We start from the raw sequence: 27,883 nt of genomic DNA, 5'->3' as shown, positions 1-27,883 counted from the left end.
CCCCAGCCGCCTTGTGCAAAGATGGCTGCACCGTGAGCGCAGAGGAGGAGGAGGCGGCGGCGGCGGCGGCGATAGAGCGAGCACCCAGGGCCCGCACCCACCCCGGGCCGCCCGGGACGCCCCCTCCGGAGCGCGCGCCCCCCCTTCTCTCCTGCAAGCGCCGGGGCAAAGGCGGAGACAGCGGGGTCCCTCCTCCCCCCTCTTTCCCTCCAGGGGGAACCCCCCCTTCCCCCTTCGTTGGCTCGTCGACTGCACCCCCTCCCTTGCCCGCCCCTCCGCCCCTCCGCCCTCCGCCCCTCCGCCCCTGTCCCCTCCCTCCCCCGCCCGGGGCCTTCCCGGGCCTTCGGCGGCTGCAAAGAGAAAGAGGGAGAGAGAGAGGGAGAGAGGGAGAGAGGGAAGGGAAAAAAAAGCAACAGCGGAGGGAGCGGCGGCGGAGGAGAGCGCGCGCGCGCCCCCCTCCCTCCCTCCCTCCCTCCCCCTCCCCCCAATTTCCACCGCGGCCAATTCATGGACAGGAACTACCCCAGCGCCGGCTTCGGGGACCCGCTCGGCGCCGGGGCGGGATGGAGTTACGAGAGGTCAGCGAAAGCTAGGTAAGGAGCCGGGGGTGGCCTGGAGGAAGGGGCCAAGGGGTGGGGGCCCAGCCCGGCCGGGCCCGCCCGGCTACGCGTGCATCGCAAACTCCCCTCCGGCTTGCAAGGGAGCGGCCTTCCTCGGTTTGCAACAACGCCGCCGCCCCAGTTTGCAAATTGCAAACTCCGCCAAAGCCAGCTCCGGCATGCAAAGGGAGAGATGCCGCGGAAAAATGAGGGTGCAAAACAATTTCAGACGGAAAGGCCTTGGGAAGGTGGGAGGGACTGGCGAAGCAAGGCCTGGATTTCCCCCCATCCTTGGATTCCCGGTTTGCTGACCCCTCCCCCTCGCGCCCTAGGTTCTGCTCTTGCAAAGGTGGGAAGGAAAAGAGAATTAGAACGCAGACCTGGGGGGCGCGGCCCCCCCTCAGGTCCTATTGTTCCGGGACTGCGCGAGGCCGCGCTACTCGGGGGCCCCCCCCAGAAATTCCGCGCGCTGAGTGGGCACGGGGCCCCGCCCCCTTCCTAAGCTGGGGTTTTGTGTAAGGTGGGGGTCCTGGCATCTGAGACACGCCCCCTTGAGCTCCCCCACCCTCAAAGACAGAATCCTAGTTGATGGCGAGGAGTGGAGTGTTTGACCTCTTGAGTCTGGGCCATGGATTGGGGCCGTTGCATAGGAAGATTAGGCTGTTTCCCGGGTGTGTGGTTGTGTGTGTGAGCGTGGGCCCAGTGCGTTATGTAGCTGGCAGCCTTTTCACCTGCGAACCTGCCCCTTTCCTGCTGTTTGTGTCACACCCTCACTCTTCACCTGCCCCCGAATCCCCTCCCCCTATACACCTGGGTTTCCCAGCTTGGCTGGGCATGACCCCACGTGTGTTAGTATTCTCCATGTGGGACTCCTCGCTCTGTATCTTTCCACACAGTGAGTTGGATACTGGTTTGCACACAGACCTGGCTTTGCATGCCCCCATGCATTTGAACCTCAACCCGGGGGGATGGACGGTGTTCATGTGCACACTTGTGCCTCGTACTTTGCAGGAGTCCTATCCTCTGCCCACCTCCCATCCCTGCCCTTTGGGGAAGAGTTGCCTCCTGCTCCTGAGTCGGTTTGCACCACCCCTGAGGTTCAGGGCCTCTGTGTTCCCATGTGTCTGAAGAAGAGGAGGCATCCCTTGGCCCCAGGGCCTTGTGTCACCTGCGGGGTGGGGGCTGTGGAAGCGGGTCCACATTTTCAACTTAAGGCACTTTCTCTGGCTCTTCACCCTCTCTGTGTCCTCCCTGTGCATGTCTGTGTTTGTAAATGTGAGGCTATCTGGGCTCTATTTACTGGGGCTCGAGTGGGGACCATTTCTATGGCTCTTTAGTTGGGCACTCCGATTCCCTTGTCTTCTTTCCTTTAGGGCCCAAGGTTCCTTAGGATAGCCCCCAGTCAGCTGGAAGATTCTCCCCAACTCCCCAGGGGATTTGCTGAGTTCCCTTCTCCGAGGGTAGCTTCGGAGGATACCCTAACATCTCCTTCTTCCTCCCAGCTTGGTCTATGGCAGCTCCAGGACCTCGCACCCCGAGACGGACATCTTACACCGCCAGGCCTACGCGGCCCCCCACCCACTGCAAAGCTATGCCACCAACCACCACCCGGCAGGTACGGCCCCTGTCCCGCCCCGCCTGGCCCTCCCTCCGAAGCAAATGATTGGCTGCTGAAAGTTACAACCTTCCTAATTGGCCGTGCTCTCCGTCCTGGCCCGCCTCTTGCTACTTCTCCTCTGATTGGTTGTTCTGAGGCTGCTTAATTTCACGCCGGATTCGTCTGCCCCTGTTTCTGGCCCCGCCTCTTTTGTTCCAATTGGTCCCGTCGTCTCAGCCCCCAAATCCCACCTTCTCTTCCAGGCTTTTCCGCCTCTCCAGCCCACCCCAATCCCTTCCCTCTGGGTCTGCTCATCTTCTTGGTTCTCAGAACTCTTTCTTCCTGATTCCCTTTCTTCCTGATTGGCTCCGATTCTTTGGACCTCCCCTTTCTTCCTTAGATTTGCCCACTGCCTTATTCTTTTCCTGTGGCCCTGCCTCTGGTGCCTCGGATTGGTTCCCTTCCTTTGATCCTGCCGCTGTCCTTCCTAGATGGATCAGCAACGGGGCTGTTGTCCCTCTTGGTTGGCTCCTTCCCTTTATTCCTCTCTCTCTCTCTTTTTTTTTTTTAAATCTGGATCCTCTCACTTTGACTCAACCCCTTTTGACTTGTTCTCTGGTTCTTCTCAGTGGCTCCAGTCATCCCATCCCTTCCCCTTCCTTGCTAGAATTGCCTAATCCTTTGGCCTCCCTTGGACCATACGGACGCTCTGTGTTTTGCTCCCATTTTTTTCATGTATGGATTTTTCTACTCCTTTGTCTACTTTTCCCCTCCTGGGCTCCCTGCCCTTATGATTGCATCGTACCCTATCCTGCTTATTGTTTCCTTAACTTGTTTCTGCCTCCTTTCTCCTCTTTGAATCTGCCCCCTCTCTCCAACCCCTTTTCCTGACCCAACTTGCCTTTGGCCTGCTCCTTTTCCTTTTCAACCTTGCCCTATCCCCCACCTAGCTGACTCTACCCCCCCCAACCCTCACCAGGCCTCTCTGGACTCTTCGACACCGGCCTCCATCACGCAGGCTCAGCAGGGCCCGACGCCTCCGTCATGAACCTCATCTCGGCCCTGGAGTCCCGGGGCCCCCAGCCTGGTCCCTCTGCCTCTTCTCTCCTCTCCCAATTCCGCAGTCCTTCCTGGCAAACAGGTAAGGCCATTGCCAGTCCAGGAGGGCCAGGGTGGGGCTGGCTTGTGGTCAGCTCTGACCTGTGGTCTCCTCCCTCATCCCCAGCCATGCACACGCCAGGCCCCACGGAGCTCTTCATCTCAGGCGCCCTGCCGGGTTCCAGCACCTTTCCGCCCTCCTCTGCCCTGTCGGCCTATCAGCACCCGGCTTCCTTTGGCAGCCGCCCCTTCCCAGTACCCTCTTCCCTCAGCCTCCAGGACCCCCCATTTAGTCCCCCAGCTAATGGGCTCTTGTCCCCTCATGACGTGCTGCACCTGAAGCCCTCGCAGGCACCCACGGTGCCCTCCTCGCTAGGCTTTGAGCGCCTGGCGGGGGGTGGTGTCCTGGGGCCCGCTGGTCTCGGCCCAGCCCAAACCCCTCCTTACCGCCCAGGCCCCCCAGATCCACCCCCACCTCCCCGCCATCTCCCAACTCAGTTCAACCTGCTGGCTTCCTCTTCCGCTGCTGCTGCCGCTGCTGCCGAGCAATCCTCTCCCCAGCTCTACAACTTCTCGGGTGCTGCCCCCGCCCCGCCGCCACCCGAGCGGGCCCTGCCCCGCCAGGACACCGTCATCAAGCACTACCAGCGGCCAGCCAGTGCCCAGCCACCCCCCCCACCAGCCCATGCCCTCCAGCACTACCTGAGCTGCGGAGGCAGCTACGCCTCCATGGGCCACCGGGCCAACTTGGCCTGCAGCCCCCTGGGCGGTGGGGAGCCCTCCCCGGGCGCTGGCGAGCCTAGCAAGGCTGGGCCCAGTGGAGCCACGGCCGGGGCATCAGGCCGGGCTGCGGGCCCTGAGGCAGCTGGAGGAGGTGGGGCGGCGGGTGGCGGTGGAGGTTACCGCCCCATCATTCAGTCGCCTGGTTACAAGACGGGCAAAGGTGGTTATGGGGCAGCTGCGGGCGGTGCCAACAGGCCCCCACCACCCCGTTCGACTGCCACGCCCAAATGCCAGAGCCTGGGTGGGCCAGCAGCAGCCTACGCCACTGGCAAGGCCTCTGGGGCTGGGGGGGCGGGAGGCCAGGCCTATTCCCCTGGTCAGCCCCAAGGGCTTCTAGGACCCCAGGCCTATGGGCAAGGGTTTGGAGGGGGTCAAGCGCAGGACTTGAGCAAAGGCCCTAGCTACTCAAGTGGGCCCCAGCAGCCCCCTAGTGGTCCCCCACCTCCTGGCCTAGCCACATGTCAGAGCTATTCCCCAGACCAGCTGCAGGGGCAGCTATATGGGGTGCAGGGTGAGCCGTACCCAGGGCCAGCCGCCCACTCCCAGGGGCTGCCCACAGCCAGCCCCTCGCTCAGCTACAGTACTGGCCATTCCCCAGCGCTCTCGGGCCATGGAGGCGGTTGGGGGCCCAGCTCCCTGGGTGGCGGAGAGGCCAGCCCTTCTCACATCATCCGCCCGCTGCAGTCGCCTCCGGCCCCCGGCCGCCCGCCTCGAGCTGGCTCTCCAGGGGCTCCTGGCAAATACCTGAGCTCTGTCCTGGCCTCGGCCCCATTCCTGGCACCCCCAGGAGCCGGCAGCTATGCCGCTGGAGCAGGTGGCTACAAGGGCAAGGGGGATGGCTCAGAGCTGCTGGCGGGCCCCGGCGGGCCTCCCGCTGAGCGCACCGAGGATGAAGAATTCCTCATCCAGCACCTCCTGCAGGCGCCCAGCCCCCCGAGGACCTCAGGGGCAGATGGCCTGGTGGGCGAAGATGGGGCGGCGGATGCCTCCAAGGGACTTGGGAGTGGCGGGGCTGGGGGTCCCCCGGGCACACCCTACGAGCTGGCCAAGGAAGACCCACAGAGGTACCATCTGCAGAGCGTCATCCGTACCAGCGCCAGCCTTGATGAGGGTGCCACGGCGGCCCTGGAGCTGGGCCTGGGGAGGCTGAAGGAGAAGAAGAAAGGGCCAGAACGGGGTGGCGAGACCCCCGAGGGGCTGGCCACCTCAGTTGTCCACTATGGGGCAGGTGCCAAGGAGCTGGGGGCCTTCCTCCAAAAGAGCCCTCCACCCCCAACTCCCACGGCCCAGTCTGCCCAGCCTGCCCCCCACGGCCTCCTCCTAGAGGCCGGGGGCCCTGACCTCCCACTGGTGCTGCCTCCCCCTCCCCCCCAGCTGCTCCCCTCGGTCCTCAGCCACGCTCCCAGCCCCTCTTCCAGTGCTCCCAAAGTTGGCGTCCATCTCCTTGAGCCGGCCGCCCGTGATGGGGCACCCCAGCCTCCCCCTCCGCCCCCCCCACCTCCACCACCCATGCCCCTCCAGCTCGAGGCCCACCTCCGCGGCCATGGCCTGGAGCCGGGTGCCCCCAGCCCCCGCCTGCGACCTGAGGAGAGCCTGGAGCCACCCGGCACCATGCAAGAATTGCTTGGGGCCCTGGAGCCGCTGCCACCTGGGCCTGGTGACACTGGTGTGGGCCCACCTAACACCGAGGGCAAGGATCCCTCGGGGGCCTACCGCAGCCCTAGCCCACAAGGCACCAAGGCCCCCCGCTTTGTGCCACTCACCTCCATCTGCTTCCCTGACTCCCTGCTGCAAGACGAGGAGCGCAGCTTCTTCCCCACCATGGAGGAGATGTTTGGCGGCGGCCCCGCAGATGACTATGGAAAGGCTGGGCCACACGAGGACGAGGGCGATCCCAAGGCGGGGCCTGGGCCGCCTCCGGGCCCCCCTGCCTATGATCCCTATGGGCCCTACTGCCCTAGTCGGGCGTCCGGAGCCGGTCCCGAGACTCCAGGCCTGGGCCTGGACCCCAGCAAGCCGCCTGAGCTGCCCTCCACCGTCAACGCCGAGCCTCTGGGCCTGATCCAGAGTGGGCCCCACCAGGCGGCCCCCCCGCCCCCGCCTCCCCCCCCACCGCCGCCACCCCCTGCCTCGGAGCCCAAGGGAGGCCTGACCTCGCCCATCTTCTGCTCTACCAAGCCAAAGAAGCTGCTTAAGACGTCCTCCTTCCACCTGCTGCGGCGCCGTGACCCGCCTTTCCAGACGCCCAAAAAGCTGTACGCCCAGGAGTACGAGTTCGAGGCCGACGAGGACAAGGCCGATGTGCCTGCTGACATCCGCCTCAACCCCCGGCGCCTGCCTGACCTGGTGTCCAGCTGCCGCTCCCGTCCGGCGCTCTCACCGCTGGGCGACATTGACTTCTGTCCACCCAACCCAGGCCCCGATGGCCCCCGGCGCCGTGGCCGCAAGCCCACCAAGGCCAAGCGTGATGGGCCTCCCCGGCCCCGGGGGAGACCCCGGATTCGCCCACTGGAGGTCCCCACCACCGCTGGGCCAGCCTTGGCCTCCACACCTACTGATGGGGCCAAGAAACCCCGGGGCCGGGGCCGGGGTCGAGGCAGGAAGGCCGAGGAGGCCGGGGGCCCTCGGCTGGAGCCCCTGAAACCACTGAAGGTGAGGGGGAGTGAAACCCTGACGCTGGAGGGTTGGGACCACATTTGAGGTTCTTGGGCACAGTAGGGGATGTGGTTTATTTTCCTAACACCCACGAGGAAATGAATACGAGGGCTGGAATTTCAGGGTTCCACTGTTGCAGAGGTCTGAGAATTGAAACTTGTGTCTACAGGGAGGCGGGGGTTAGCGCTTGTATTCTTAGGTTCTAGATCCTGCAGGACTATTCATCAGGGGTCCTGGATTCCTGGGTCTTGTGGGAGGAGGGTCCGTGAGTAATGAGGGAGGGACCCCAGTCCTGTCATTCTGGAATCTGAGCAGAGGGGTCCGCAGGCATGAATTCTAGGATTCTACAGGCTGACACTCTGAGAATTTGAACTTTAGGGTCTTAACTGGGGAGAGGGCTGGGGCCCCAGACCCCTGGGTCTGAGGGAGGAGGGGGCTTGGGGCCCTGGGCTTGTGGGCCCTGACTCCCCACTGCCCCCATATCTAGATCAAGCTGTCTGTGCCCAAGGCCGGCGAGGGTCTGGGAGCGTCATCGGGCGATGCCGTGTCAGGAGTTGACCACAACAGCCTGGACTCCAGCCTCACTCGGGAGAAGATCGAGGCCAAGATCAAGGAGGTGGAGGAGAAGCAGCCCGAGATGAAGTCCGGCTTCATGGCCTCGTTCCTGGACTTTCTGAAGTCAGGCAAGCGCCATCCACCGCTCTACCAGGCTGGCCTGACACCCCCGCTCAGCCCCCCCAAGAGTGTGCCGCCCTCCGTGCCAGCCCGGGGCCTGCCTCCCCAGCCCCCCGCCGCGCCTGCCGTGCCACAGCCCCCACCCGCCGGCGCCTTCGGGCTGGGGGGTGCGCTGGAGGCCGCTGAGAGTGAGGGGTTGGGGCTCGGCTGCCCTTCGCCCTGCAAACGGCTGGACGAGGAGCTGAAACGGAACCTCGAGACCCTGCCCTCCTTCTCGTCGGACGAGGAAGACTCTGTCGCCAAGAACCGGGACCTGCAGGAGAGCATCTCCTCGGCCATCTCCGCCCTCGATGACCCGCCACTGGCTGGGCCTAAGGACACCTCCACTGCGGATGGGCCCCCCCTGGCTACTGAGGCTGCAGTCCCCGGGCCACCCCCTCTCCCGGGGCTCCCCAGTGCCAGCAGCAGTGGCACACCTGGTGAGCTCTGGGAAGATGGTCTGGGGGCGGGGCAGGGGTTTCCCGACATTCAGGTCACCAGGTCTAGTTGTGTAGATCAGGCACTGTTCACAGTGCAGATGACTGATAGAGATATGCCTGTTCGTGGAGGGTAACCTGTTACTTGAGGGCAAGCCTTTTGAGAAAGGGGCATCTTTTTCTAATCCGCCCACAGGTGCTAAGTGGACTGGTGGGGGCCCGAAGGTGGGCAGTGGAGAACACTGGGGGACAGGGCAGGCTATAAGTGATGGGGACAGGTGGGTGACAGGGATGGAGAGAGCTTTTAAAACTGATGGGGGACATGGGACCTGAGAAGGGCTCTAGGAGTTAGGGATGTGTAATAAAGGACAGAAAAGGGTCTGGGGGGCAGAGAGAGACTTAGGAGGGTTGTTTAAAGAGAAACGTGACTAGTTTCAGCAATGACTAGTCAGATCTCGGTGGGGGCCATCGGGAAAGGCTGGGGGTACAGTCAGGTCTGGATGGTGTTCTGTTCTGAGAGGAGGGTTGGACAAAATTTGAGGGGCTTTGATGGGGGGAACAGAGGCATTGGGGGAAGAAAGAGGTGGCATTTGGAGGAAGGCATTTGGAGCAGTTAATGAGGAGGCTTGGGAGCTCACAGGAGTCTTAAGGAATGAAGTCTTCTGGAAGGTGGTAGAAAGATGGGCAGTGGGGAGTGAGACAATTAGAGGCGGAAGGGAAGCACCAGGGAAGAGATGAGAAACAGTGGAGGGTGCTAAGCAGAGTGCCTGGATCTGCCGTAACGGGAGAGAGCATGAGGGGGGGCGAGGGAGCCTTGGAAGGGTCAGGAAGGCTCATAGCTTGGAAGGACCCAGGGATGGAGCAAAAGCAGTCTGGGGAGTCAGAAGATCTCAAGGCGTTAGAGGAGGAATGTTACAAAATCTCACGGGGAGTTAGCATAGCAGGAAGGAGAGGGTGTTGCCGATCCCGAGAGTGGAGAGCAGGCTGAGGAAAGGAAAGGGGAGAGCTTGGGTGGAGGAGTTTGAGACCTCTGAGCGGGAAAAGAGGAGGTAGAAGCACAGGAGTGGTTGAGGAATTGGGAGGAACATTGAGGAATGGGAGGTAAGCGTCAGACTGGGGCTCCAAAGCAGCAAAGAGACATTTCAGGACTAAAATGGACATTGTGGTTGGGAGACAGTTTCAGGGGCTTAGAGTAGCCACTGGGGCTGGGAAGGGGTCTCAGGGAGGGAGTCAGGTGTGGCACAGTGGCGACTGGGGAGCTGAGTGGCAATAAGGGGCAGAGGGGCTGTTGGCACAGGGAGGGACATTCAGGGACAAGAGAAGAGGTGATGGGATGGTGAATGGTATTTGGGGACTAGGAGGTAGGGCAGGGCCAGGAGCTTTGTAGGCACTAGACTGGGGAGCAGAGGGGCTTGTTGATGGGACCAGAGAGGCCTCCTGGCCATTGCGGTGGGGACACTGAGCAATGGTACTGGGATGCAGAGCTGCACTGAGACACAAAGGGGGTCTTTGGAGGCTGGGGAAAGATGGGGAGGACCAGAGCGGCATGTCTGGGTAGGAAAGTTTATTAGGACCTTGGAGAGAGAAGTTAAAGGGTCCTGGGTTTCTGGTAGGTGTCTGGGGACAGGGGTGGGTATTGAAGGTCAGGGAGGGGTCAGACAGGAGCTTTGCAGGAGGAGGAAGGTCAGCAGAAGAGGAATAAAAAGTGGAGTTGGAGGGGGATTGGGGGCAGAAATGGATGCTAGGTGAAGAGCTCAGTTTGGTCAGGAGGGATGTTGGGGTGCAGGACGGGAAGAGGGCTGTGTTGAGACCCCCCAGAATAGACTGGGAGGCCTTTCACTAGAAGCAGATAAACAGGTCTGGGGGCTCGGGGTTGAGCGGGCTCCAGCCCTGATGCCCGTCTCGCCCCCAGAGCCCCCGCTGCTGGAGGAGAAGCCCCCACCCTCGCCGCCCCCTGCCCCGACACCCCAGCCGCCGCCCCCACCGCCGGCCCTGCCCTCGCCACCCCCTCTGGTGGCCCCCACGCCCAGCTCGCCGACCCCACCGCCCGTGCCAGTCCCACCGGCCCTGCCCTCGCCGCCTGCCCCGCCGCCCCTGCCCACCGCAACCCCTGCCCCCCCCCCTTCGGAGGAGCCTGCCGCCCCGTCCCCCGACGACCCCGAGCCGCCGGACGCCCGGCCCCTGCACCTGGCCAAGAAGCAGGAGACCGCGGCTGTGTGCGGGGAAACGGACGAGGAGGCTGGCGAGAGCGGCGGGGAGGGCATCTTCCGGGAGCGCGACGAGTTTGTCATCCGCGCCGAGGACATCCCTTCCCTCAAGGTGAGTCTCCTGTCGTGTCGGACAACTGGGCCCAATGCTTTGGTCACTGGAGCGTTTATCGAACGCCTGTTGGATGACAGGCCCGGTGCTGGGGGCTGCAGGTACAGTGATGGCTGAGGCAGCCCATCTGATCCTCCTGAGTTGACAGTCATGGGGCTGATAGAGGAGGCCAGCTGGACCCCCGCAGAGGATTTGCACGCTTCTGAGATGTTATTTGGGTGTGTGTGTGTGTCACCGATAAATAAGGTAAACCCATTGTTAGCATTTATTGCAGGTATTTTTGCTGTGGGTGCTAGGGTTATACTAAGGGACAAAGCCGATGAGGAGGGCCTGATCTTAGGGAACTTCTAACACAAGCCAAGGGGTGCTTTAAAGGCAACTTGTGCCTTGTAGGTGGAAAGCTGAGGTATTGACGTGACATACCTATGAAAAGGCACACATACAACGTGCAGATGTAGTAGCCAGTGGTTTGGGAATGCTTGTGTGTCAGGCCACATCTTAAACACTTTATGTTGGGACCTCCCTAGCGGTCCAGTGGTTAAGAATCCACGCTTCCACTGCAGGGGACACGGGTTCGATCCCTGGTCAGGGAACTAAGATCCTTCATGCCATGCGGTGTGGCCGAAAAAAAACAAACACTTTACGTGCACCAGCGCATTTACTACTTCCAGTTATTCTACACAGGGGTGGGCACACTATGCCCCCCCCACCCCCCTCCAGCCCCCTGCCTGTTCTTATAAATAAAGTTTTATTGGCACATAGCCCCACCCACTCATTTACATATCAGCTATGGCTGCTTTCCCCGTCCACTAGCAGAGTGGGGTAGTTGCAACAGAGCTTAGCTGATCCACAAAGCCAAAAATATTTCTTGTCTGTCCTGTTGCGGAAAAAGTGTACTGACCTTTGCTGTACTTTGTTCATTGGACAGGTAGTTGGATCAGAGGATTGATATAAGTGCTTGACAAGGGTAGGTGACATGAGACGCCCGTGTAGTGTTTCTCACAGGGCATGAGGTAGAGCGAGTACTCGGTAGGGCTCACAGGGCATGAGGTAGAGCGAGTACTCAGTAGGTCAGCAAGCTATTATCACCTTGATGGTGACGCCAAGGGCTAAGGCCATTCTTCGTGTTAGTTACTGTCACTGACTGGGTAGCAACTAGGGGGCAGGAACCATGTTTGGTCTTGGATGTATGTTAACACGTTTAATTTCTTTCTTTTTTTTAAAGATTTTTTTTTCTTTTTTGATGTGGACCATTTTAAAATTTATTTTATTTATTTTTGGCTGCGTTGGGTCTTTGTTGCTGCGTGCGGGCTTTCTCTAGTTGTGGTGAGCGGGGGCTGCTCTTCGTTGCGGTGCGCGGGCTTCTCATTGCGGTGGCTTCTCTTGTTGCGGAGCACAGGCTCTAGAGCACAGGCTCAACAGTTGTGGTGCACAGGCTTAGTTGCTCTGCGGCATGTGGGATCTTCCTGGACCAGGGCTAGAACCCGTGTCCCCTGCATTGGCAGGCAGATTCTTAACCATTGCGCCACCAGGGAAGCCCTAACGTGTTTAATTTCATCTTGGGTGTTGTTTCTTCTAAGTTACAGATGAAAAAATTGTGGGGTGAATTCATTATAAAGATAGTGCATATTATTATACTTTTAGCTTGGCCGTAGCTCGCAGCTCGTGGGATCTTAGTTCTCCAATCAGGGATTGAACCCAGGACCGTGGCAGTGAGAGTGCCAAGTCCTAACCACTGGACCGCCAGGAAATTCCCTATTATACTTCATTATTAAGTGTGTTTTGCGAGAGGAACTTAGTGTGCTTTTTCCTATGTTATTTTCAATCTATTTTTTAAAAAATATTTTATTTATTTATTATTTGGCTGCGCCAGGTCTTAGTTGCGGCACGCAGGATCTTCGTTGTGGCATGCAGGATCTTTTTTTTAGTTGCGGCATGTGAGCTCTTAGTTGCGGCATGTGGGATCTAGTTCCCTGACCAGGGATCGAACCTGGGCCCCCTGCGTTGGGAGCACGGAGTCTTAACCACTGGACCACCTGGGAAGTCCCTTCAATCTATTTTATTGTGGGAAAAGTAGAGCAAATACAGTAACGGGGCTGTGTGTATCCATCACTCAGCTTTCGCCATTATCACCTCCTGGTTGGTTCTGCTTGCTTTCCACCCTGTCACATTCTGTGCTGTCCGCCCCAGCTCACCATTCCCAATCCCAGACTGTATCTTTTCATTGTTACTTTGTCATCTTCGCAGTATGATATGATAGAAGAGAACATTCACAAGAGATATGTAAGTTGTCAAAGCAGAATGGTAAAGTGAAGGCTTACTTCTCCACTCCTCAGCCAGCTACCAGAACAATCCCAATGCCTTGAGTCTCCGTATCCCTCCCTGGCTAACCCTCCCTTCTCCCTCATAGTTGTACTCTCTCTGCTGGTGCCCTGTGTACGTTATTTCATTTTAACTTCAAGACTTCTGAGGCTCTTTGGCCATCAGTCCGGAACAGGCGAGGGAGGGGTCAAACGAACGGCAGTGACAGGAACGGCTACCAGCTTTCAGGGGATAGGATTTGGGGCACATCATATTCAGAATTTAGTTTAATCATGGTAACCGATACATGTCACGCAGTTTATCATTTTAACTATTTTTAAGTGTACAGTTCAGTGGCATTAAGTATATTCACTTTGTTGTGCAAACCTTCGCCACCACCTGCAAGTTTTATCTTTGTAATCTCCTTTCTTTATAGGGATTACTATCCCCCTTTTACAGAGAAGGGAACTGAGGCTCAGAGGATTAAAGTGGGCTTTCCAGGCTTTCACAGCTTGGGACCCACACCCAGTTCTACTGGCCCTGGGAGCCCACGCTCTCAGCACCAGAGTCAGCCACTCTCTGTGTATATTCCACCAAACATTGGTAGTGCTGCTGGGCGCCCAGCACTGGGCCAAATGAACAGGGCTCTGGGGTGGGGACCCTGACCGTCCCCAGTTTACAGATGAGGAAGTTCACGTTCCGGGAGAGGGAATCATTTGGCTGATGGGTGCCAAGCCAGGATTAGAGCCAGGGCCATCTGATACCACCTCCCAGCTGGCATGGGGCAGGGGAGGGGGCCAGGCAAGGACTCAGATGCTTAAAATACAACACGAGTATGTGTTCTGATGGGGGACTCACAGCCCCAGGATTGAGCCACTCAGGCAGATGAGGACTCATTCGTGTGTCAGGAGTCAGGGCAGGCTGGCAGCATGGTTATTATGGGCCCAGCTTTGGCGTTAATCTGATTGGCTTGAATCTCTGCCACTTCCGAGCTGGACTGGTGTTGACCCTTCCTGAGCCTCAGTTTCCTCATCTGTAAAATGGGGGCTGATGCTGTTAGTACCCCCTTCGTACAACGTGGGCACTCAGGCTTTACGGCTTGTCCAGTACTCTGACTGTGGGTGGCACGCAGAAAGTGCTCTATAAACTTTGTTTCTATTATTCAGTGATCTTGGGCAGATCTCTAGCGCAGAGTTTGGCAAACTTTTTTTTCTTGTAAAGGGCCAGATGGTAAATATTTTAGGCTTTGCAAGCTACGTATGGTCTCTATCATGTAATCTTGGGTTTTTGTTTTTTGTTTTGTTTTGCTTTTTCACACTCCTTTAGAAATGTAGAAACCATTCTTAGCTCATAGCTCTACAAAAATGGGCCACAGGTCATAGTTTGTTCTAGAACAATGGCAGCCTGATAGAAACATCATATGAGCCATGTACAGCATTTTAAACGTTCTTGCATCCACACTTTTGAAAAATTAAAAGATGAGTGAGGTTAGTTGTAGGGATGTATTTTCTTTAACTCAGCATGTCTAAAATGTCATTTTAACATGTGGTCAATGTAGAAAAAGTTAATGAGATGTTTTATCTTCTCTCTTGCCTACCAAGTCTTTGAAATCCAGTGTGTATTTTACACTCATAGAACATGTTGATGCAAATGAGCTCATTTTAAATGCTCAAGAGGCACATATGGGGAGGGGCTGCTGAATTGGACAGTGTAGGGTTAGCCCCCTCTCTGCTTCAGCCTCCCCACCTGGAAAATGGGAGTGATAATATTAACTCCCAGTCCTTGGAGATGTGGAAGGTTTATCAGGATGTAAATTCTGAGCATATAAGTTTGTTGGATGGAGAAAAGTATGGGGAGAGCGGGTCATGCAGAGAGAACAGTCTGTGCAAAAGCCCTGTGGTGAGGCATGTTTATGTGATGGGTAGGGAGAGATGCAAGGGGTTGAGTGACTGGACAGTGAGCGCCGAGCCTGGGCAGGTGGGCAGGGTCCAGACCATTCTGTGGTGAGATCAGTGGGTGCCTGCTTGAGAATCTGCTCTGGGTTATCTGGCTGCTTCGAGGGCCCTGGCCAGCAGGGAGGTGGCTGGGGAAGTTCTCAGTCCTGATGACAGTCTGTCCACTGCCTTAGTTCTGTTACACTGACTCCCCTGTGTCTGATCCTGCAGCCTTCTCCTTAACACCAGGCTGGGTGCTTCTAGCTTACTTACATCCTGCTACTTACTGCCCTTGTCTCAGCTTGTCACAATTCAGATTCCCAGAAGAGAATCTGATTGGCCCAGCACAGCATTTTGGGTCAGGATGGGGTTCGTGTTATGCCTGTTGATTGGCTACCCCTTGTCAGGTCTCCTCCAATCAGCTGTGGCTTCCACTGAATGGGTGTTATGGGTGGGGCAACTTCCCACCAAGTGGAAGTGGGTGTGGTCGGTGACATGATTGACATGAGGAGAGGCAGGAAAGACGTGGCTTTGGGACTAAGTGACCCTGGTTGGGGAGCAGGCAAGGATGATGATGCCAGGGCCTGATGACTGGTGGATAGTGGGGATCCTGGGAGGAAGAGTGGTTTGGGGAAAGAAGCCAAGCCCACTTGGGATGTGGTGAGTCAAGGGCCCCACGTCCAGCTGGAGAAACAGCTGGATCCTTAGAGGAGGAAGATCGGCAGTGGGAAGAGACAGAGGAGGGGGTGCCCTCCCCTGGCTTGGGGGAGGGGGTGCTCTGATGGATTTTTCAGAAACTTCTGAGAACTGGAACAGGGAACATTATATCCACAGTGAGAGGGAAAAAGACACCCCTAGTGGGGGGCCCTGCATGTGCAGAAACCTGGAGGTCAGAAAGTCTGGGGCTTGTCTGCTGAGCTTTGAGGGTCTGGATGACCTGCTGGGCAGGGGTAGGAGAAAGGAAAGGAGACTGAGGCAAAGTCTCTATGCCAGGCTGTGGAATCTGCACTGGGGGCCCTGGAAGGTTTTGGAGCAGGGCAGGATATGTAAATGAGCTTTTCAGTTCTTGAAAAGGATTTGAAACGGACTTTTCAATCCTTGGGCCTCTGACCTGGTTCCCTGAGGAGCCAGGAGGGAGGATTGAGAACCATGGTATCCTGGAGGAAGGCACTTGGGATTGACATGCCCATATCCCTGTCTCACCCTGCCTCACTCTCGTCCAGTGAAATTTCAGCCAAGAACCTTTCTGGACCTCATTTTCATCAGGTTATTCTAACTCCTTTCTGTTCCCCTGGCTGATCTGCAGGATATGAAAAATTGTGGATATAGAAGCATTTGACCAAAAACCAAGAATAGATCGCCAGTACTCGGCACTCAGGCTCCAGTACTGCAGCTGCTGCAGGTGGCAGACATCACTAATTGATCCCAGCACTTGCTCCTGCTGAGCCTAGTGCTCAGGGCAGCCATGATCAGTTAGTTGGAGTTACCTGAATCCTGTTTATCACTTGACTATGGGTTCTTTATTTTACTTATTTATTTTTTTAAAATATTTAATTTACTTTTGGCTGCATAGGGTCTTAGTTGCGGCATGTAGGATCTTTCGTTACTGCGCTCAGGCTCCTCTCTGGTTGTGGCGTGCGGGCTCAGTAGTTGGGGCATGCGGGCTTAGTTGCCCCGCAGCATGTGGGATCTTAATTCCTCTACCAGGGATCGAACCTGCATCCCCTGCACTGGAAGGCGGATTCTTAACCACTGGACCACCAGGGAAGTCCCAACTATGGATTCTTTAAATGCAAGGGCTTGTCCCTCATTCATCTCTGGGTTATCACAAAGCTCAGTGCATATTTCCCACTATGTTCTTATTATTTACTTATCTGTGCCTGTCAGTTGCTTTTTTCTAGAGCCATAGCTGTCACACACTTTACCTGGCAGTCCCTGGTCATCACCCAACCCCCTCACGGAAGATACAGTCCTTCCTGGACTCATTTAGGTATCACTTCTTCGAGGAAGCATTCTTGGATTCAGATTGAGTCCAGAGTCCTTCTTCTAGGCTTCTGGGGCACCTGCTGTTAGCACATTTATTACTTGTGCTGTTATTTTTTTGTGCCTGTGTCTGGTCCCCTGCTAGTCCCCTTACTCCCTGAGATCAGATGCTGGTTCTGACATCCTTTGGTTCCCGGTGCCCAGCTGGGGCACACAAGCCTTGGGGTGGGGATGGGGGTCTGAGTGTGCTGAGGGAAGTTGAGATCGGGGAGCCTTTGTGTCACTGTCCTGCCCTGCTGTGGACAGGCTGATGAAATAAATGGTCTCAGGTAACCCATCACCTGTTTATTCTTAGCACAAGCCACAACCTCACCCTGTTCTGTTTATTTGCTTGTCTGTCTTATTACCTCTGTAATGAAGACCCCAAGAAAGGCTTTGTCGATCTCGTTCACCGCCAAACTGTGGGGCCCAACACTGTATCTAGAAGATGGTGGGTGGATGAGTGCTCAGATTTTGTCATTTCTTTGAGTCATGCGGATGGCTTGTACCATCACACTGTATAGCTATAATGACTAAAACCTTGTAGCCCAGAATGAATGGCCTATTGGCAGCAACATGGATGGACCTAGAGATGATCATACTAAGCGAAGTAAGTCAGAAAGAGAAAGATAAATGCCACATGATGTCACTCATATCAGGAATCTAAAATACGACACAAATGAACGTATCCACGAAACAGGAACAGACTCACAGACGTAGAGAACAGACTTGTGGTTGCCAAGGGCGAGGAGCCGGTGGGGAGGGAAGGATTGGGAGTTTGGGATTAGCAGATGCAAATTAGTATATATAGGATGGATAAACAGCAAGGTCTATACTGTATACTATACTATACATACTATACTATACTATACTGTGTAGCACAGTGAACTGTGATATAGTCAATATCCTGTGATAAACATATAGATATAGATATAGTCAATATAGTCAGATATAGATATAGTCTATAGTCTATATAGTCAGATATAGATATAGTTAATATCCTGTGATAAACAACACTGGAAAAGAATATGAAAAAGAATATATATATGTATAACTGAGTCATTTTGCTATACAGCAGAAATTAACACAACATTGTAAATCAACTATACTTCAGTAAAATTTAAAAAAAAAAAAACCAAAAAACCAACAGCATGAACAGCCTGATTGAGAGTATAGACGGTTCCTTGATGGTTCAGTTTAGGATTTTTAAACTTTATGATGGTGCAAAAGCGATACGCATTTGAAATTTGAGTTTTGTTCTTTTCCTGGGCTAGTGATATGCGCTACGATACTCTCTTGTGATGCTGGGCACTGGCAGCGAGCAGCAAGCCACCAGCTCCTGGTCAGCCACGCAGTTAATCGCAAGGGTAAACAACTGATACACTTACAACCCTCCTGTCCCCAGACAACCGTTCTGTTTTTTACTTTCAGTACAGTATTCAATAAATTACATGAGATACTCCATACTTTATTTTAAAGATGGGCTTTGTTTTAGATGACTTTGCCCAACTGCAGGCTAATGTAAGTGTTCTGAGCACGTTTAAGGTAGGCTGGGCTAAGCTATGATGTCTTTAGGGGTATTCAGTGCATTTTTGATTTAGGATATGTTCAACTTACGATGGGTTTATTGGGATGGAACCCCATGGTAAGTTGAGGAAGCTTTGCATCCCCAAATCTAAGAACCTCAGACAGCCAGAAGATACCTGTCAGCTGGAAGTTCGCTGATGCTTGTTAATGATGATGCCTTTTCTCTAAGGGGGTGTAGAGGGAGGACAGAGGGCCAGGAATTGGGGTTGGGAAGGGCAGGCATGGGGGTTGACCCTGCGGGCCTTACTGTGCCCCTCCTCAGCTGGCGTTGCAGACGGGGCGTGAGCCTCCACCCATCTGGCGAGTCCAGAAGGCACTGCTGCAGAAATTCACTCCGGAGATCAAAGACGGGCAGCGGCAGTTTTGTGCCACCAGTAATGTGAGCCTGCAGAGGGGAGCGAGGGCTTGAGGGGCCCTGGGTGTGTGGGGTGTGTGGAAGCCGCTGTCCCCCTCACACGATTCGGATTCACCTTGGGTCCAAGATGTGTCCGGGGGCGGGGGGTCTCCACCTCCCGGCAGGCTCTGGGTGGTTGCCATGGTGGGCCAGGGCAGGGGTGGGAGTCTTGGGTGTTGGGCTGCCTAGCTGGGGCGGAGGAAGGAGTTCCTCATGTGCTTCTTTTCCTCCGTAGTATTTGGGGTATTTTGGGGACGCCAAAAACCGGTACCAGCGCCTTTACGTCAAGTTTCTGGAAAACGTCAACAAGAAGGATTACGTGAGGGTCTGTGCTCGGAAACCCTGGCACCGGCCCCCAGTGCCTGTCAGGTACCATGGGGGCCGGGGGCCAGGTGGTGGGCAGGGCCAACAGGCATGGGGTGAATCATACAAGGAAATTTACATAACATAAAATTAACCATTTTAAAGTACACAATGCTTAGAAACAGAGTCGGGGAAGGGGTGCAGAGACCCAGAGAGTGGGGCCCCCAGAGAGAGGGGGACAGAGACCAGCTCAGCAAAATTCTGTGCTTAGAGCTGTGGGCTAGGCGGCGGGGGCGGGGGTACCCCAAGGAGGAGAATTTGGGTTTCAGGGGGTGCTGACTGCAGTCCCATCTATGTCCCCTTCCAGACGCTCTGGTCAGGCCAAGGGCCCCGCATCTGCTGGGGGCAGCTCTGCACCTCCCCCCAAGGCCCTGGCACCACCTCCTAAGCCCGAGACCCCTGACAAGACGACATCCGAGAAGCCCCCAGAGCAGACAACTGAGACGGCCGTGCCTGAGCCCCCTGCCCCTGAGAAGCCATCCCTGCCTCGGCCCATGGAGAAGGAGAAAGAGAAGGAGAAAGAGAGGGCAACGCGTGGGGAACGGCCACTGCGGGGTGAGCGGGGCACGGGTGGCCGGCAGATTCGGCCAGATCGGAGCCTCACCACAGGACAGCCCGCCACCTCACGGCTACCCAAGTCCCGGCCCACCAAGGTGAAGGCTGAGCCGCCCCCCAAGAAGAGGAAGAAGTGGCTGAAGGAGGCGGCAGGCAACGCCTCGGTGGGCGGGGGCCCACCAGGCAGCTCTTCGGACTCAGAGTCATCCCCCGGGGCTCCCAGTGAGGATGGTAAGGCCATCGGCAGCCGTGGGGCTGGTGGTAGGGAGGCGACTCTGTGGCTTTCAGAAGGAGGCATGGATGGGGGCTATCCAGAGGGCTCCAGGTAGCATCAGCAAACAGTCACTGTAGTAATAAGTAAGTTAAAAGTAATAGCAGTAGCTAACAGCTGTATGGCACCTAACCACGTGACAGGCTGTCTTGTAAGTTCTTCATAGATGTTAACTTGTTTGAGTTTTCACTGTGGTCCTAGGAAGTAGATACCAATATTATCCTCAAATACAGGTGAGGAGACTGAGACACCAAGAGAATGCAGCACAGCTGGGATGTGACATCCCACCTGAGTTGGAATGCAGCCGGTGGAGCATCGCGTTCTGTTCTTCAACACTGCACCGTTCTGTCTCAGAATAGGCAGTTTCTGAGGGCTGAGGAGGATTGGTGACCCGCATCTATTGTGGGGACCCAGACATAGTGGTGTTCCCTGTGACTCCTTGGGTGACTCCAGGAAAGGGGCAACACCTCTTTACACCTCAGTGACCTCACCTGTATAATAAAGTAAAAATGGGTATTCACAGAAAAGCACATAGGAGGGTACTAGCCTGTAGTGGGCACCAGGTGGGAGCTCCATTGCTTAGAATGATGTCTGGTTTATGGTGACAGTAACAACAACAACAATATATGTACACATATGTAAAATAACTATAACAGCTGACTTTTATTGAGTGCTTACTAAGTACCAGGCATCATTTTAAGCATGTTACACATTGGCTTATTTTATCTTTACATAAACCCTGTGAGGTAGGTGCTGTAAAATGATCCTCATTTTATTTTTTATTATATTTTTCGGGTTTTTTTGTTTTTTTTATTTATTTTTTTAATCCTCATTTTAAAGATGAGAAATCTGAGGCCCTGGGAGGTGACATGACTTGCTCAAGGTCACATACTCTTTCAGGTGTAGTGCAGGGATAGCTGTTGTAACAGAGGCTAGTCAAATGAGAGAGTCGGAATTATCTTTTCATCAAAGCCCTGATGAAGTTGGGAAGTTCTGATTAAGTGTCAGATCTGGGAATGGCCCACATCCTATCTTCTCTTATCGCATTGGCCAGAACTAGTCACCTGGCCACAGCTAACTGCAAGGGAGCCTGGGAAATGTAGTCTTTTAACTGGGCAGTTGGCTCAATCTGGCCAGGTGGAAGCAGTTAATGCTGAGTCAGGGGAAGGTGCTGGCAAGGGAGGAGCTTTACAAAAGGCCCAGGTTTGCAGGTTCTTTTTCTTTTTCTTCAACAAGTTTATAGCTCTAATTCACATACCACGTAGCTCACCTAATTAAAACCCATAGTCCTCTGGCTTTTAGTATAGTCAGAGTTGTGCATCTACCTGGCAGTCAAGTTTAGAACATTTTCATCACCCCAAAAGGAGACCCTGCTTCCTTTGGCCATCACTCCCCTTTCTCCCCACCCTCATCCCTAAGCAACCAGTAATTTACTATTTCTATAGATTTGACCATTTTGGACATTTCACCTAAGGGATATCATACGTACAGTGTGCAGTCCTTTGGGACTGGCATCTTTGCTTAGCATAATGTTTTTGAGGTTCATCCATGTTGTGGTGTGTATCAGTACTTCATTTTTTTTTTCTAATTGAAGTATAGTTGATTTACAATATATTAGTTTCAGGTGTACACCATAGTGATTCAATATATTTATAGATTATATTCCATTTAAGGTTCTTATAAAATATTAGCTATGTTTCCTATGCTGTACAATATATTCTTGTAGCTTACTTATTATTATACATAGTTGTTTGCAGTACTTCATTCCTTTTTATGGCTGAATACTATTCCATTGCTTGGATATGCCACATTTTGTTTATCCATGGACTAGCTTGATGGACATTTGGGTTGTCTCCACTTTTTTGGCTGATGCTGCTATGAACATATGTGGACAGCCCAGAATTTTCTGAGCCTATGAAATGGGAGAAACAAAACTCTGCACTCTTAGGGAAGCAATTCCCCCACCAAGGGTCAGTATCTTTCTTTGGTCCTGGGTCTCTCTCTGTTCACCCCATTTGACCAGGAGCCCCTCCTGGGCAGGATGAGCCTGACTCAACGTCTGGATGCCCTGAAGGTTCTGCCCAGACCAGGAGGTCTCAGAACCAGTCCTCCTGCTGGTCCAAGACTGATGATCCTCCATGTGCTAGAACCTGATGTCTCTCCTTTCTTAGATGCACAATGAAAGTTCTAGAAAGAGGCTGCAGTGATGTTCCCTCTCCCCCTTCCTTTAGTCCACTCTCATCTGGCTTCCTCAGCCCCTTTCTGCAGGTGTTAATTGAGCACATACTATGTGCCATGAACTGAGGGTTCCAGCAGTAAACAGAAAAGACAAAAACATGTATCCTCGTGGGAGCTTACAGTCTCAGTGGGGGAGTTAATCAGATAAATATGTTATGTAATAGAACACAAAACAATATGAAAAGTCATCAGTGTAAGGCTGGGTCGGATTAAAGGCAGTAGAGAAAAATAAATCCGGTAAAGAGGATCCAGGCAGGATCCTGGGTGATATTTGCGGGGGAAGGGGGAGTTGCAGAAGGCTTCTGGAAGTGACATTGGAGCAGAGAGCCAAATGCAACAGGGTTGGGGTGGTGTGACTTTAGGAGAGAGAACGTTATGGACTGGGTATATCTGAGGATCAGGAAAGAGGCCAGCGGCTGGAGGAAGTGAGGCCAGAGAAGGAACAGGAGCACAGCTTGGAGAGACAAGGGTCCTGGGGCTTTGTGGCCCCACTGGCAGGATTTTATCATGAGTGAGACAGGAGCCTTAGGAGGGTTCAGGCAGAGGCTTGATGGGGTCTGACTCCCACGGCTAAATGGTCACTCTGGCCTCTTGAAACAGCTGTCAGCAAGGACCGTCCATGTGGGTAAATCAAGTGGACATTTCTCGTGCCTTTTCCTAAAGGATGTTTTGGGGTCTTCCCACACGTGGCCCTCCTGCTTCTCTTTTATCCCTGATGCTCCTTCTTGAGTTTCTGGTGGCTGTCCCTCCAGTCCCATCCTTGGAGAATTCCCTGGTGGTCCAGTAGTTAGAACTCAGTGCTTTCACTGCCAGGGCCTGTGTTTGATCCCTGGTCAGGGTACTACGATCCCCCAAGCCACGTGGCACGGACCAAAAAAAAAAAAAGAGTCCCGTCCTTGGCCTCATTGCTTGGCGTTCCATATCTCTCACTTGGCAAGCTCCCACAAATTCCGTGAGCCTCAGACTCATTTCTTCTCCCTGCCACCTTCCAGGCCTACGCCCCAGCAACTCCCTCCTTCCAGACCCACCGAGCTGGTCCTAGCTTCTCTATCTCGGACACAGCCCCACTGGCAACCAAGTCACCAGGCCAGACCCTCCCTCACCTCTGCTGCAAGGAAGCCCCCAGCCCTACCCCTCCGGCCCTGACTGCCCCCATCCCCTCTGCTCCTTCCCACAGCCCTAGCTCAGATGCTGGCCCTCCTGCCCCTCAATCTATGTATCCTGATCCTCCAGCCCTGGCCCAGCCTCATCCTTTCTCATCTGGTCCATTGCCCTGGCCTCTGGTCTCATCCCTCTGATCCATCCCCTGGCCTTGGAGTGGTCTCTCTCCTCTTACCTTCGCCCGTCCCTGCTCATAGCTCTCCCATGGCTCCCTAGTACCCCTCCCTAAAAAAGGCTCTCCCCTTTCTACCTCATCTCAGAGGCCTCACATGGTCTGGCCTGCCCTGACTTGTGCAGTCTCAGCTCCCATCTCCTTCCTCAGTCTTGCCTTTTGTGATCTGATCTCTCAGACCTGATTCACTGGTTTGGAAACCAACTCATCTCTCAGACTTGATTCACTGGTTTGGAAACCAACTCTGCTGCTTCTTTAGACTTTACTGAAGCTACACTAAACTAGTCAAACACAGTGGTCACCGGCCTGGAATACTCTTTCCTGTCACTCAAGGCTCAACGTGTGTGTGACCTTTAATAGCCTTCCCTGACTTGCCAGGCTGAGCTCATTACGGTACCTGTGATTCACCGTTAGAGTATATTGTCCTGGTGTTGGGGAGTCTTCCCCAGTGGACGTGGACCTCACTGAGGGTAGGGATTTCTCTCCTGGTCCTGGAGCTTAGAATACTGTGTGCCACACAGGCGGCCTTGGAGAAAGTTGGAATGATGGGCCATGTCTCCCTTTCTTCCCCCAGAGCGGGCAGTACCTGGGCGTCTGCTGAAGACCCGGGCGATGCGGGAGATGTACCGGAGCTATGTGGAGATGCTGGTGAGCACGGCACTCGACCCGGATATGATCCAGGCCCTGGAGGACACACATGGTGAGCAGAGGCTTGGGGGCCCAGAGCCCCCTACCCCTCCTTTGCCTCCCATACATCGTGAGGCTGCATCTCTTCTGACACCCTGTCTCGCCTTTCAGACGAGCTGTATCTCCCGCCCATGCGGAAGATCGATGGCCTCCTGAATGAGCACAAGAAGAAAGTCCTAAAGCGGCTGTCGCTGAGCCCAGCCCTGCAGGTGCTTGGGGGGGCTTGGCCTGCGGCATCTGGGGCCCAGAGCTCAGGCACAGAGGAGACATGTGCATGTCAGCCACTGCGCTGGTCCCCAGAGCATCAGGCCCTGGAAGGGCGATCGTTGGAAGGGTCGGGCTTGGCCAGGAGAGTAGTGGAGGCCGGGCTGTCTGGAGGCAGTCTCTGGGTTCCCAGCAGTCCTGCAAGCACAGATGGAGGCGAGCTGGGATTGCGCGGCGGGGTCATTGTCAGGGTCTGAGATGGGCTGCTAGGCAGGCCCAGCAGAGTGTGGTTGTGGAGTACAAGTTTGGGGACAAAAGGTGGACTAGGGCCTGGACCCAGGGCTCGCTCTGGGGCAGAGCGTTGAGTGGATTTTTTTTTTTTTTTTTAGAATAGAGTTTTTATTTTTTTAATAAATTTATTTTATTTATTTATTTTTGGCTGTGTTGGGTCTTCGTTGCTGCATGCGGGCTTTCTCTAGTTGCGGCGAGCTGGGGCTACTCTTCGTTGTGGCTCGCGAGCTTCTCATTGCGGTGGCTTCTCGTTGGAGAGCACGGGCTCTAGGTGTGCGGGCTTCAATAGTTGTGGTGCGCGGGCTCGGTAGTTGTGGCTCACGGGCTCTAGAGCGCAGGCTCAGTAGTTGTGGCGCACGGGCTTAGTTGCTCTGCGGCATGTGGGATCTTCCTGGACCAGGGCTCAAACCCGTGTCCCCTGCATTGGCAGGTGGATTCTTAACCACTGCGCCACCAGGGAAGTCCCCGTTGAGTGGATTCTGATGGCTTCTCTGTCGACGTAATTCAGGCTCTTCGAATCTCAGGCTCGAATCCGAAGTCATCTATGTAATTTCCCTTCTGGGATGGGATATCACAGTGGCTCCGAGAATTCTGGGAGAGAACATTAATTTGGTTTTGAGAATTCTGATGGGGATGTTAATGTGGTGCTGAGAACCGGAGCGGGAGGGGGGGTAAAATATTAGGATGGCTCAGAATTCTGGAATGGATTTTAGGCCAGCTCTGAAAATTCTTGCTGGGATGTTAGTCTGACTATGAAAACATGGGATAAAACGTTAATCTGGTTCTGGAATTCTTCGTGGGATGTTAGGATGCCTCTGAGAATCTTGGGATTGACTGTTCATCTGGCTCTGAGAAGGGGGGTAGGATATTACGCTGGAGTTAGGAATTCCACTGTAATGGGAATTACTTGGTGGTCCAGTGGTTAGGACTCCACACTTTCAATGCCGAGGGTGCGGGTTTGATCCCTGGTCGGCGAACTAGGATCCCACAAGCCGCGTCGTGCGCCACCACCCCCCCCCCCCAAAAAAAAAGAATTCCACTGTAGAACATTAGGATAGGTCTGAGCATTGTGGGGTGGAATATGGGTCTGGTATTGTAATTCTGGGATGGACGTTAGCCTGGCTCTAGGGATTCTGGATTTCAGGCTGACTCTTAGAATTTTTGTAGGAGGTGATGGTGGCTCTAGAATCCTGGGCAGGATGTTAGGTGTCTCGGAGAATCTTGGGCCGGGCCACAAAACACATTGTAAGGGTCACCAGACAGGCCTAGGCTTCCCCTGGCCTTTGAGGAAACCGAGACTTCCAAGTGTCTTTCCTGATCTGCAGTTTCCTGGGGGAAACTGAGGCGTCTGATCACATGGGATCTGAGAACTGGGGGGTGGGTCTGGGGTGTGCGGGTCCAGGGAGGTCCCCCTGACCCCTCGGATTCCCGCAGGACGCCCTGCACACGTTCCCCCAGCTGCAAGTGGAGCAGAGTGGGGAGGGTTCCCCAGAGGAGGGGGCCGTGCGTCTGCGGCCGGCCGGGGAGCCCTACAACCGCAAGACGCTCAGCAAGCTCAAGAGGAGCGTGGTCAGAGCCCAGGTGCGGCGGAGCCCGGGAGGGGCGGGGCCGGGGGCGGGGCGCGGGGGAGGGGCCGCCCGGCGCTGAGCGGGGAGGCTGAGGCTTCTCCGCTTCACCTGCCCAGGAGTTCAAGGTTGAGCTGGACAAGTCGGGATACTACACGCTCTACCATTCACTCCACCACTATAAGTACCACACCTTCCTGCGCTGCCGGGACCAGGTGAGCCCACCCACGCCCCGCACGGGTCACCCTGGGATTCAAGCCATCGCAGGCTCCCCCCTGGACCCAGGAGTCCAGCTCCCAGCCCCCCTCTCCCTGGGACACTGATCCCTAGGCCCCCAGCCTCCTCCCACCCCAGCTCCATGTTTAACCCCCCTGCAGACCCTGGCCATCGAGGGCGGCGCTGAGGACCTGGGCCAAGAGGAGGTGGTCCAGCAGTGCATGCGGAACCAGCCATGGCTGGAACAGCTCTTTGACTCCTTCAGTGACCTGCTGGCCCAAGCACAGGCCCACAGCCGCTGTGGGTGACCCCACCCTGGCTTGGGGGGGGCACCTCCTCCATAAACCGAGAATTGGGACAGAACTGTGCCCTCAGGAGCTAACCCCTGGGCCCCATCGCTGGGGTGGGGTGGGGGGGTCATTGGTCAGGGTGTGTCCATGCTGCCCCCACAGGACAGGGTTCAAAGTTCGACTCCCCCCATCTCCCAAGCCCTCTCCACTCCCTCCCATTCCTCCCACTGTCCGGTGTACAGAGAAATTATTTATATATATGTATAAATGTCTATTTAGTAACGGTTTCCCTCCCCCACCTTGCCCCAATCCCCCCTCCATGGCATAGCCCCAGCCCCCTCCACCTTGTACATAATGTATAGGAAAAGTCTATGTATGGTTGAGGGGGGCGGGGCGGCTTCGGAGAGCTGGGGGACCCCTTCCCCCCAATCCCCCCCTCACAGGCCAAGATCTTTGCTAAAGGCCATTCCTTCCCCAGGGCATTTGGTGTCGGGTGGGAGGGGGAAAACACATCTTGTTAATTATTTTTAATCTTATTTATTGTAGATACCTAGGGCAGGGGGCTGGGGAGGTGGAGGGGGGAGAAGGGTCCCCTCTCTTTGCCCCTCCCACTCCTTTTCTACTGCGATTTGTCTGTGTCTGCCCCCCCCCCTCGCCCCCATCCCATTGTCATCTGGATGTGGTTCTATTTTTTATCGGTCTCTTCTCCCCTCCTCCCTCTCTCTAACCCCTCTGCTTCCATCTCCCCACCACCCTTTGTCTCTTGCTCTTTCTTGGGCTTCTGTACAACTCAACTTGTATACACTGTGTACACACAACCAGCCAAACAAAAACCCGATGGCAAACACTTTATCGGCTGGCTGGAGTGCCTCTGTCCTGCGGCATGTTGGGGGGCCAGGGGGTGGCATGGGCAGAAGGTCTGGATCTGGCACGTGGCTTTTCTGGAGCCCTGGGATGTGGTTGGGCTGGGGTCATTGTATCCATTGTGTCTTGCTGTGTAACAAATCAGCCCACCCCAAAACTTAATAACTTGAAAACAACAAACATTTACCATCATCGGGTTTCTGAGGGTCAGGAATTTGGGAGCAGGTTAGCTGGGTGGTACTGGCCTGAGGTCAGTCGTGAGGGTGCAGTCATCATGGATTTGACTGGGGTTGAAGGATGTACTTTTAAGGTGGCTCACTCATGTGGCTGTTGGCTGGAGGCCTCAGTTCCTTGCCATGTGGACCACGCCAGAGGGTGGCGGTGGCTTGAGAGTCTTCCAGACATGGCAGCTGCTTCCCCCAGAGTGAGTGAGTGAGGGGAGAGAGCAAGGAGGAAGCCGCTCAATCTTTATGTCCTAATCTCGACCATTGTACACCATTGTTTCTGCCATACTCTTCATTAGAGGAGGGTCATTAAGCCTAGCATACACTCGAGGGGAATCAAGG

At 55.2% G+C, this 27,883-nt stretch overlaps 1 protein-coding gene across 1 annotated transcript; it reads left to right on the top strand.

The window, feature by feature from the left end:
• Positions 1 to 25: 25 nt before the first annotated feature.
• On the top strand, positions 26 to 27,300 carry PRR12 (proline rich 12). The gene is made up of 14 exons (XM_022585065.3): positions 26 to 593; positions 2,102 to 2,214; positions 3,176 to 3,337; positions 3,422 to 6,729; positions 7,220 to 7,886; positions 9,796 to 10,202; positions 18,309 to 18,425; positions 18,676 to 18,809; positions 19,111 to 19,589; positions 23,775 to 23,900; positions 23,999 to 24,096; positions 25,817 to 25,963; positions 26,067 to 26,162; positions 26,325 to 27,300. The coding sequence occupies exons 1-14, from the start codon at positions 508 to 510 to the stop codon at positions 26,469 to 26,471; spliced, it is 6,087 nt and encodes a 2,028-aa protein (XP_022440773.2). The 5' UTR covers positions 26 to 507; the 3' UTR covers positions 26,472 to 27,300.
• The last annotated feature ends 583 nt before the right edge of the window (positions 27,301 to 27,883 follow it).

Source organism: Delphinapterus leucas, chromosome 20 (assembly GCF_059928025.1).
Source record: "Delphinapterus leucas isolate spDelLeu-1000000601 "Yukka" chromosome 20, BTC_Dleu_Yukka2, whole genome shotgun sequence".
Taxonomy (NCBI): domain Eukaryota; kingdom Metazoa; phylum Chordata; class Mammalia; order Artiodactyla; family Monodontidae; genus Delphinapterus; species Delphinapterus leucas.
This window is presented reverse-complemented; position numbering and strand designations above follow the sequence as displayed.

Excerpts from the sequence above, each read along its gene's own strand:
- PRR12 (XM_022585065.3), top strand. The coding sequence starts at position 508 with ATGGACAGGAACTACCCCAGCGCCGGCTTCGGGGACCCGCTCGGCGCC. Across the intron at positions 18,810-19,110 it reads CGGCCCCCAGTGCCTGTCAG|ACGCTCTGGTCAGGCCAAGG; the intron begins GTACCATGGGGG and ends GTCCCCTTCCAG. Across the intron at positions 24,097-25,816 it reads CGCTGAGCCCAGCCCTGCAG|GACGCCCTGCACACGTTCCC; the intron begins GTGCTTGGGGGG and ends GGATTCCCGCAG.